We start from the raw sequence: 12,389 nt of genomic DNA on the forward strand, positions 1-12,389 counted from the left end.
ACATGTTTAAAATGTCTTGGGAAATAATCATGTGAATAACACCTAAATTTAAAGCAAAATACGTGTTTTTGAGGCATATGAAGTTTTGAATCTAGAGAAGAAGAGAACAGTTATGTTACACTATGAAAAATATAAAAACACAGAATTTCACTTTCAAAATTCTACCATATCTTCAAAAGTTTATGCAGATTTTAATTATCATACATGCGTTTTATTTACATGTGTGATATTTTCAATATCTTCCCTCTAGACCGGTTCTATGAAGAAGTTTAAAAGTTTAAGTGATGGAAAACAAGATAAAGAATATTTTAAAATGAAGGAATGAGAAAACATTTTACAGATTCTGCTTGTGAAAAGTGGTTAAGGTCGAGTTACAACAAATCTTACTGTAAGTCCTCATGCAAACCATGCATCTATGGCCTGCAGTGGGTCTTTGCACTTGTTCTTATCTATGCCAGGAATCCTGTTGGTTCTCACTTTCACTGCCCTCATTCAGGTCTTTGTCTGAATGTCATCTTTCATTTGAAACCTGCCCTTGCCTCCCCCTTTAAAAATGTAACACTGCTTGCATATCTAGTCTTCTTATTTTACTATATACACATATCATGGTCTAACACCCCATATATTTGATATATTTATTTTATTTATTGTCTGTCTCCTTTTACTAGAATGTATGCTGCATAAGGGTAGAGATTTTTATCTATTTTGCTAAATGTTATGTTCTCAGTACCTAGAAAAGAGGCAGATATTGGGTTGGTACTGATATCTTTTCTACATGAAGAAAAAAGATGGAAGGAAGGAAGGAAAGAAGGGAAGGAAGGAAATGAAATAAAGGGAGGAAGGAAGACCAAACTGGGAGTAAAATAGTATTTTTCATATTACGTTTGTAAGAAAGCAACACTGGTACCATCAACTTTTAATTCCAGATGTTAATTAAATTAATATCCCTGCTACTACTAATAGATCTAGAGGGGAAAAACAAAACATTCAGGAGAGAAAAAAGTAGAAAAACAAAGGAAAGAAGACTCACAAGGTCAGGAAAACAAGGAATGTAAACAACCAACCAGAACTGGCCTTTGCAGTTTATTTTATTTTGCTTGATCCTCATAATGGAATCTGTGGGGCAAGGAACCTTGAGGCTTGTCAAAGTTCCCTGAGAATTTAAGCTGGAGGCAGCGCTGGCCCAAACACCCAGAGGAGCCTAAGGATAAAGAGAAAGTGAGAAGCGGAGGAGGAAGGAGGATATACATTCAAGTTTCCAAGGCCTGATTTGGGTTTTTTAAAACTTCCTTAGACAAAAAAAAAAAAAAAAAAAAGGAATGAAGAATGAAGGAGGGCATTTTTTAGCAGTTTCATAATTTATTCTAGTAAGGGTACTTTCATTTATATTTGAAGATTGATGCACCCATTGAAAGGCGATGCCCTGACTAGGCACAAGATTTTTTGCTTTGAGACAACAGCATATGTATTAATGCCATCATTCCATTTTTTAGGAATGCATCCGAAAATGAGGTTCAAAGACATGTAAAAAGCACTTTTACTTCAGCCTGGCACATGGAGGGAGGGTGTGAAAACCTTTTGCTGTATTAGCGGTAAGGATAAAGAAGGCATCTGGAGTCACGAGTAAGAGGACGTTTTAGAGACTTATCCAGAATTTTGCTGTAGTATGAATTCCATTCTCCCCAGTAGGACTGAAATATGTAGTCTTGAAGAGGACAAGATAGGGTATTTTTAACCCTTTCGCCAAAGGTCATCTGGTCATTGAGCCCTGAAAGGGCTGCAGGTACATAGGAGACAGGTGAGGGAATCTTCCCACAGTGTCTCTCCACTGTGGACACTGGAGAGAACCTCAACATCTACACGAATGGAATTCCCAACTTTAGAGCAACCAGATCTCCACAGAATATTTTTACTGGGTCCGCTAGCAACACGTCAAAACCACCTTTCTGAAGTCTCATCATTAATGCGGGGTTGCTTAATACCCCATCACAGATTTGTGTATTAATTTGAAAAAAAATATCTAGGGTTTTTCCCAGTTTTTGGTAGAAAGCCCAGAAGGTGAGGGGGGTTGGGCTGTAATCCGTCCACACCATTATCATATGTTCAACTAAGGAATCTATAGTGCTCTTCTTGAAAGAAACAGGTACCACCTCAAAATTCACGGGAGAATAGAGATGGGAGTTGAAGAGCACCACTGATGAAGCCAGTACAGTCACATTGTGATGTTTTAGATTCAACTCTTCTAAAATGATTGATATTTAACCAGTGGCTACCATCCATTGGTCAAATTAGCACATTCCCACTTAGAACAATTTCAGTCAGAGTCAGATTAACAACCAGCAGATGGAAAAGCTTCTTAGGCATGGGGGCATCCATTATGGAAGCCATCCTACTGCAGATCTTTTGAGATGAAAAGAAACTTTCAAAGTATATTTATGTAGATTTTTTTCAAATAAAATAATATTTAATGCGGCAGCTACACTCATTCATAAGTCAATTGATCAACATATTAAAAGGAAAACAACATAATTCATATTTTTCAATGCATTAGTATCATTATCTCAACAGAAAAAAATGAAATCTGGCCCTATTTTTTTTTTTTTTTTTGTCTTCCAAGGGTTGCACCCAAGACATATGAAAGTCCCCAGGCTAGGTGTGGAATTGGAGCTGCAGCTGCTGGTCTATACCACAGCTACAGCAACAGGAGATCCGAGCCACATTTGTGACCTACACCACAGCTCATGGCATCACACTGATTGAAGCCAGGGATTGAACCAACATCCTCATGGACACTAGTCTAGATCGTTACCACTGAGCCATTACAGGAATCTTATGGCTCTAGGTGGGCTAGAAGCCTGATGTATGTTTTTTCTGTGATAATAACCTTGGTTTATAAAATGTGTCTTCAATGTAGCATATCTTTCCCAAAATTAGGTTAAATGAAAAATGTTTTCCCTGCTAAAGCCACTTAGTCAAAACTTATGGCAAAGCAACACAAATGTTGGCTGTGCCATGCAGAGGCAGTGGGACATGGAGTAGCTTCCGTCTCCAGGCCCTGCAGAGTTCCCCACTTCAGTAGCCCATTTTCTTTGTAGATTCTCTGGTGAGAGGGCTCTACCTGGACCAGCCCCTTTATCTAAATTTTTTTATGTAGTTTCAAGAGGGAGGTAAAAAGAAAGACTTCCTGAGCCTTTTGATTATTAACAGCAATCAGTTCAAAATAATCCTCAAACTAGAGACACATTCAGGGTGACGAGATTTTTTTTTTCCCCTACAGCATCAAGGGCTCCTTTTCATTCTTTGTCAGTTTTGAAAAGGAAAACTTCAAAGGGTCATACACCAGACATAAAGTTCTCAGAATAAGATGTAAAAGGTTTTGTATATGACACTTGCTGGAGAATGTCTAGTCATCTGTAAAAAATTAAATTTGAAATAAAGTTTCTTAAAATATGTATAATGATATTAGTTTGCATTGAGAATTTTAAGCAAAAAAAACTTTTTTTTTTTTTTTAGCCTCACCCATAGCATGAGGAAGTTCCCAGGCCAGGGATCGAACTCATGTCACAGCAATGATCAGAACCACAGCAGTGACAATGCCAGGCCCTTAACCCACTGTGCCACTGGGGAACTCCTTAAAATATTTTTGTACAGTTTTCCTTATAACTTTTTTCCCCGGAGACATGCCCTGGCTTAAAGGTTTCCTCTTGCTATGTTCTCCCTCAGCATTGCCCTGGATGGTAGGATTTAAAGGTGCTGGTTCATTTCTTATAGTCTCTAGGAGTGGAGGTGGCGCCAGAGGCCACAAGAGCCTGCAAACAGGTGTTCATACTATTTTTAGGAAGCTCAGTAATCAACACTTGAGTGAGGAAAATTTTAGCCTTACACATCTGTGCTTCAATTTTATTTGAGTTCCTTGATTGGACTTTACTTATTTCTTTTGAAACTTTACATTTAGGTGCTCTTTCTTTCTTTAAAACTCTATAAACAGTATCTGTTAAAGCTTTCTTTTTAGCTCCAGATCTGGCATTCAATGCTTCACCACTTCTTTGATTGTTACCTGGAGCAAGTTACCCAGCCCCTTTGTCACAAAATGGGGAACAGTGATGGTGCCTACCTCCTAGAGTTGTGAGGAAGGACTGAATGAAGCAAGGGATATAAATTATTCAGGACAGCATTTGTGCTCATTAAATGCTAGCTGAATATGATACTGCAGGGAGAGAATTGACTTTAAAAACGACCGCTTTAAACAGATCTTACTACCGAGACCCACCTACTCTCCACCACTCCTCAGACCACGGCTCCCCCGCACCTGAGCTGTTGTGCGGATATTTCCAAGCGTGGGCGAGTTCTCCACCAATGTCAGTCTTGCTCAGACCCTGCAAATCCCAAAGGATCTATCACTAATGACGTACTCAGTATGGAGGTTGGCAAACGATTTAAGAAATACACAGACATAAAACTCAAGATTATCCTCAGAAAGATTATAACCTTCATTCCTTTTTTTTGAATGGGTATGAAAAATAGTGCACGCTCTCTTGGCGGCAATCCTGCGCCTCCCACAGCAAATTCCACCTCCAGTGTCACTCCTACCGTTGTCTTCTGGCTCAGGAGTAATTTGGAAAAGGGAGGGCTACCAGTGGTGATTTGGAAAAGGGAGGGCTACCAGTGGTGATTTGAAAGATTTGAACCAATCAAGATTAACTTAAATTTTAAAGGTAGAGGAAGGAGGGACGCAAAGGAAAGACTGGAAGAGGGAAAAAAGAAAGAAAAAGATCCAAACCAGGGGTTCCCATCGTGGCTCATCGGAAACAAATCTAACATCCATAAGGACTCAGGTTCGATCCCTGGCCTGGCTCAGTGGGTTAAGGATCCCGCTTTGCGGTGAGCTCTGGTGTAGGTACCAGACGCAGCTCCAATCTGGTGTTGCTGTGGCTGTGGTATAGGCTGGGGGCTACAGCTCCGATTCGACCCTAGCCTGGGAACCTCCATATGCTGTGGGTGTGGCCCTAAAAAAGACAAAAAAATAAAAAAGATCCAAACCAAACCAAAATATATTACTCTTCAGAGAAAAGACTCCAATACATTGCTTCCTCCTTTAAAATGACTACTGGAAATCAAGCATTACAGAGATACACACACTCAACTTTATGTTTATTACCTGTGCTCACTGAGTACCTACTTCATGCAAAGATCTAAATATTATAGTCATAATTTTTTATTTTTTGAAAGTGTGCTGTTTTTCCTATTGAACTTAACATATTTGCAAGATAGTCTATTGTAATAGATGGTATTAGTTTTTAGAGATTATTCAGCTAGTTATTCAGATATAATAATACATTATGTATTTATATAAGTCTAATATATAAAAGTTACTCATTAAAAAAAAAAAAAACTGTTTATTTTTATAATGACCATAAGGAAAAACTCCTTGAAACAGTAGGTAGTTTGTATAGATTATAAATATTTTTACAGCATTAAAATGTTACATTATTGTTTCCTTAAATATTTCCCAATATCAGAAGTGGCTTTCTTGTTGTTAGTATAAACAAAGAAAATAAAATTTATCTGGTTCAACTTTAAACAACTGTACTTGAAATCTGCAGAAGATTTTTCTTACTTTCCGTTTGATCAAAGCTCTCTTAGGACCAGAAATCTATCCTCAGGCAAATTACTCCAGGCAACAGAGTCACATGGATACCTACACTTAAAGGAATAGCAAGCTGCCTGGTGATAACATTGTCTGATTAAACTCCTCATGGAAAATTAAAATTGGCACGAAATAGATTGCAATAACTAAGTACATTGAAAGGAAGAAGAAAAGTAGCCAAGAAAGCTTAAACCTAAAATATTCTGAATAATTGATGTATTTGCACCTGAAAATTTTAAAGGAGAGAAAAATTGTTCTAGATGCACTGGTGTAAGAAAGACATGTTGAAAATAATTTTCTCAACTGAGTAGCTGTATGATTGGATTTTAACATGCTATTATGTCTAGTAGCTGTATGACTGGATTTTAACATGCTATTATGCTATTCTCATTTGTGATAGTAATTTTTTTCCTTCACAAGTTCATTGCTAGGATTAAGATATATATTACATGTGAAGCACTTATCACAGTGTCTGGTACAAAAGAAGAGATCAACAGATAGATACTACCAGCTATGACTATAATGATATCCAAAAATTTAACCAATTACCCATGGCCTGAAAAAAAAGAAATAATTTCCCCCTTATAATATCCAATTCCTATCAATTAGCAGGGATTAGGGACTCATGCTGAGGTTCTTATAGCATTCCACTGCAGAAAAATAATCTTACAGAAAGACGTCCTCAATTTATTTCCCCAAGTGTGACAATTTTAGACCTGAATGGATATGGATTTGTTGCAATGACTTTGATTAGAGCATTTAAGCTAAAGTAAAAGGTAAATTCAAATTTCAAATTGGAAATAAGTTTTTTTACTAGTCAGTTCCATTCATCCTCCTCATGTATCACTTCACATGTACAAAGTCTTGCACAAAAAGAAATTTCTCCATCATGTCAATAATGTTACTTCTTACCTGGCCTTTTGAATATGAGTGCTTATGTCCCTGGGCATCAATAAGAACACTATGTTTTAGTAAAACAAACTTAAATAGTCATTCTAAGTCGGTAGACTGTAGTTTGATGAGAAACATGATATCAAAATCAGAGGCTAAGAACGTTTTTAGAGATCTTCATTACATTCCCATGAACCAATTGTTAAGAAAGATCACTCTCATGTCTTAAGATGGGGGAAATGGTGTGGTTTTATTACCAGCATTAACTTACAAACAAAATACAATGAAATATATGATTTTAAGATCGCCAGCATAAGGAAGGTTTCTACAGGAATGATTTCACCAACACATGTGAAGAACATTGTGATCCTGATAATTATTTTTCCAAGGTTGAGAACAAGTAGTTGACAAAAACTTAATAAAATTTTAAGTTGATATAAAAATGTAGACATAGTTCTGTCCAAGGATTTCTCCATGTACATTCCTCTAGTTCATTACTTCAGATGCTGCACATAGTCAGGTGTCTGTGTCATTCAGGTGTTTAAAACATGCATGAAGAGGTTAAAGAATTTTCAAAGATCTTGAAAGCTTCTTTGCCTCATAAAATTGCCATTTCTTTATTCTTTTTCTTCATTTTCAAAGTCTAGTTTTAGCTCTACGATATTTACCGTTTTACTTTTTTTTTTCTTTTTGCCATTTCTTGGGCCGCTCCCAGGGCATATGGAGTTTCCCAGGCTATGGGTCCAATTGGAGCTGTAGCCACCGGCCTGTGCCAGAGCCACAGCAACGCGGGATCCAAGCCACGTCTGCAACCTACACCACAGCTCACGACAACGCCGGATCTTCAATCCACTGATCAAGGCCAGGAATCGAACCCACAAACTCATGGTTCCTAGTCGGATTTGTTAACCACTGCGCCACAACGGGAACTCCCATTTTACTTTTATCTTCATAAGTGTCATAGTAGCTGTGCTTATTCTGAGTGTCAGAACAGGTAGGCCTTTGTTTATATTCCAGGAGGTAAATGTTTATTTTTGAATTTGGGAGCAACTATTTAGCAAATCTAGAGGCGATGAAGCACTAATGGTAATGCACATCCTTTTTAATCCTCCTCATATAAACCCACTCATAGATTGTCAATTAATTTATAACAAAGGAGCCAAGAATATACAGTGGAGAAATGCCAATCTCTTCAATAAATGGGGTTGGGAAAACTGGACAGCTTATGTGCAAAAGAATGAAATTGGACCCCTATCTTACATCATATATAAAAATTAACTCAAAGTGGATTACAGACTTTAAATGAAACAATGCCATTTGCAATAATATGGATGGACCTAGAGATTATCACATTATGAGAAGTCAGAAAGAAAAAGACAAATACCATATGATATCAATTACATGTGGAATCTAAAATACACCACAAAAGAACCCATCTATAAAACAGAAACAGACTCACAGATATAGAGAACAGACTTGTGGTTGCCAAAGGGGAGGAGACGGGGGGGGGGGGCGGAAGGACTGGGAGTTTGAGGTTAACAGATGCAAACTATTATATATAGAATGGGTAAACAACAAGGTCCTACTGTATGGCACAGGGAACTATATTCAATATTCTTAGATAAACCATAAAAGAAAAAAATAGAAAAAAAGACTGTGCATGTATGTATGTCTAACTGAATCATTTTGCTGTGCAGCAGAAATTGACACAACATCAAAAACCAACTATACTTCAATTTAAAAAATAAAAACAATTTTTAAAAATGTATTAAAGACTTTTATGGTTTCAGTTCTTACTGAACTGAAACCACAAAACTCCTAGAGGAAAATATAGGCAGTAAGTTCCTTGACATAAGTCTTGGTGATGATTTCTTGGCATCAAAAGCAACGAAAGCAACAAAAGCAAAGGCAACAACAACACACAAATAAACAAATGGAACCCTGTCAAGGTAAAAAGCTTCTGCACAACAAAGGAAACCATCAACAGAATAAAAAGCAACTTATCTTATGGTAGAAAATAGTTGCAATCATGTAACCTGATTAATATAAATATAAAAACTTAAACAAGTTGATAGCAAAATAAAAAAATATGACTGAAAATGTGCAGAGGATCTGAGCTGATATTTTTCTGAAGAGATACAAATACAGGAAAAGGAGCTCAATCATCAAGGAAACTAATCATCAAGTACTAATCATCAAGGAAATGCAAATCAAAACCAAATTGAGGTATCCCATCACATCTGTTACCTGTTGGATAATTGCTATCCAAAAAATAAAAGATAAATGTTGGTAAGGATGTGGAGAAAAGGGAGCCCTTCTGCATTGTTGGTAGGAATGTAAACTGATGCAGCCACTATCAAAACCCATACAGAGGCTGCTCAAAAAATTAAAAATAGAACTAACATATAATCCAACAATTGAATTTCTGAATATTTATCATAGGAAATGAAAACTAACTTGAAAATATATCTATGTCCTATGTTCACTGCAGCATTATTTACAATAGCCACACATAGTATCGCACTTTCTTTATCTACCAATGGACACGTAGGTTGTTTTCATGTCTTGGCTACACACACACACACACACACACACACACACACACACACACATTCACACACAAATAATTTATTTAGCAATAACAAAGGAGGAAATCCTTCCATTTGGGACAACATGGATAGAACTTGAGGTCACTATGCTAAGTAAAAAAGACAAATACCGTTAAGATTCCACGTGTATGTGGAACCTAAAACAAAACAAAACAAAACCCCATAACTCATAGATACAGAGAGAAGATTGGAGGTTGCCAGAGGTAGCGGGTGGGTGAAATGGGTGAAGGTGCAAACTTCCTGTTAATAAAATACATGAGTCCCAGGGATGTGACGTAGAGCATGGCAACTACAGTTAATGATAAACTGTTCTGTGTATTTGAAAATTGCCAAAAGAGTAGATTTAAAAATTCTTATCACAAATAAAAAATCATAACTCTGTGCAGTAACAGGTGTTAACCAGACTTACTGTGGTGATCATTTAGAGATATATACAAATATTGAAACATGGTGCTGCATACTTGAAAGCAATTTTTTCTCAGTTTATAAGCTACTCAACTAGTACATGCTCTTACCACATCTTTCCAGGAGTAATGTTGTAGCCTACAGTCTAACGACCCTCCATGCCAGTCCACGTGTGTCCAAGTATTTTACACAAAATTCAATCCATTCATAATGTATCCCTTTAAAGTTTTACCTGTTGCTTCTTAGATAAAACTCAGAATGCTTAGCATGAAGTGCAAGAGGTTTTGAAAATATATATTGAACAAATTCATTCTTGCAGTCCTGACATCTCCAACATTCTTTCTGGTGCCTCCCAGCTTTACACTTTGACCTTCATAAATACTGAATCATCAGTAATACCCAACACACATGTGTATATTTAAAGACTTCACAACCTCGGACACACTGTTTCTCTATACACACTTAGTTTGCAGGAAAATTCATATTCACTGTTTAAAAATGTCCTGTGTATCATCATAACTCAAGTTTTCCAGAATACCACTCTCTCTTGTCACATACTGCCTTTACATTTTCTCTGCCATTTATATATATTTCCATTATCCACATCATTCATACTATATTCCTTTTCCTGTCTGACTTCTCTGTTTGACTGTGAAATCCTTGAAGCCAGGAATTTTATCCCAGTCTTTGTTGTAACCTCCTATTTAAGAAAATGCCTAGTAAACAGTATAAAATCTATGTGCAATAATCAGATATTATCCATGAACATATATGTTGTTCAACACACACAATTGTCTGCAGAAAGCTTAATCTCTTCCAGATTTCCCCACATCCCACTGAAGTTTCTAGGCAATTTCTATTTTCAATGCAATATCTAAATGAAAATTTATTCCTATTTTTAAACTTAGGTATTTGTTACCATGTTATTTGTAGATAACATAAACTTAGAAAACAGCACACTGTAGTTCCAAAGCATGGCATCTTTTATCTTCTTTCCTGCTATTAAATGCTAGTAATAGATAGTAATCAGTATGTAGAATCAAGGAAGAATAGCCACAGAGAAATGGAGAAGAAGCGATACAAGGCTCTGTTTGTTCAAATAACAATAATAAAAAGGGTAACATACCCAATTCTTTACTGTAGTAAGAATCCCATGATTTCCAAAGAGTATTAAACATGTAGTCCTGTAGATGGTAGGAAATGAAATTTCTTATTCTGTCAGTGAAAGACATCTGGTCAGTGAGTTCTGATAAAATAGCAGGAACATAGGAAGGAGGGTATGGTACCTTCCCACAGTGCTTTTCCACTGTCGAAGCTGGAGAAAACCTCAAAGAGTAGATAAATGGAATTCCCAGTTTCAAAGCTACTATATCACCACAAGGAAATACTGGATCTGATAGCAAGACCTCAAATTTGTTTCTCTTCAGCTTTTCCATTAGCTTTTGGTTTTTGAGAACACCATCACAGATTTCTCTAGACATCATGTGGAAGTCCTTGATAACTTTGGCCATCTCTTGATAGAATCTCCAAATGGTTAAAGGAGATGGTCTATTTTCCATCCACGTCAAAACAAAGTTCTTGATCACTCCTTCTATTCTTTCTTTGCCAAAGGGCACCTGATATATTTCGAACTTGAGAGATGGGTTAGAGGTCGGCGTGATGAAAAGTGCACCAGAAGCAACTAGGACAGTCACATTATGCTCTTTTTTAATCAGTTCATCTATAATTATCTTAATATTTAGCCAATGACTCCCTTCCATTGGCCAGATCAGAACATTCCCACCAAGAGTGGTTCCTAGGAGGCATATCTGAAGAGACCACAGTACAGTGTTCTTGTTCAACATGATGTGGCTTGATGTAGACTTGATGAGGTGTGATACAAACAAAATTGTCTGCTCTTTAAGCAAATAGGAAAGACAAATTATTTCTCAGTTTTGTTTCAAACCATTGATACTCTTAAGAACCTTTCATTCTACAAAATCATGTTGGTCATGGAAGTGCCACAATGATAATTTTAAGACAACTCCATATTTAGAAGTAACATGTGTCTTACCTCTCAACCTGTTGTTTTAGCTTTAGTTAAGATTCTTGCTCTCGGATTCTGTTTTGGAACTTATCCTTCAACCCTTTCTTTGCATCTCATAATTGTTAAATGATTACTACTAAGCTGCTTAAAGCCACTGTATATCTCAACTCTGCACCCAGGCCTGGATCAGATTTCCTCAGATAGGGTCGGAACTTACTCAGAAACATAGAGTGGCTAATGCCATACGTTTTCCAAAATTTGGCATATTTTGCTAATATAATATCACTAGCAACAATTGAAGTTTTAAAGTAGTTCTTAGTTATTAATATATAAGATTATTGCAAAGAGAATACTTTTAAAAAGCAAAGTATGAACACTTTAGTAAGTGTAATATTTATTAACGACTTAAGTAGTATGTTTAGAAAAATATTTCTCAGTGTTAATGAATCACTGAGAAAAAATTTACAAGTAAACTGTATACAAATAATATATACAAGATTTGATGGGTCATATTACCAGGGAATAGGATCTATTTGAAAAGAATTGCTAATTCACACATTCTTCTATTGAAAGTGCTGCTCAAAATCTAGTTTACGTGAATAACAGCTACTTGACAGCTAACTCAGTTTTTTTAAATTGCTAGCATTTTGGGGCTCACTATGTGTAGGACATCATGCAAAGTGTTTTACATGTGTTAATCTCATTTATTTCCCACTAAGAAAAAAGATCCAGTGAGGCAGTACTGTAATTATTCCCACAAAAAAGAAGGAACTATTGCTCAGAGAGGCTGACTTGACAAGTTCACACAGCA

The 12,389-nt window shown here is 36.5% G+C and overlaps 1 protein-coding gene across 2 annotated transcripts in view; it reads right to left on the reverse strand.

Annotated features, from left to right (window-relative positions):
• LOC125137771 (UDP-glucuronosyltransferase 2A1) overlaps positions 1-11,396 on the reverse strand; it is a 33,346-nt gene extending 21,950 nt beyond the window's left edge. For both annotated transcript variants that reach the window (XM_047798817.1, XM_047798816.1), the window contains exon 1: positions 10,679-11,396. In XM_047798817.1, coding sequence (XP_047654773.1) covers positions 10,679-11,396 — 718 coding nt within the window. The remainder of the gene's footprint in view (positions 1-10,678) is intronic.
• Positions 11,397-12,389: the final 993 nt, after the last annotated feature.

Source organism: Phacochoerus africanus, chromosome 10 (genome assembly GCF_016906955.1).
Source record: "Phacochoerus africanus isolate WHEZ1 chromosome 10, ROS_Pafr_v1, whole genome shotgun sequence".
Lineage (NCBI taxonomy): Eukaryota > Metazoa > Chordata > Mammalia > Artiodactyla > Suidae > Phacochoerus > Phacochoerus africanus.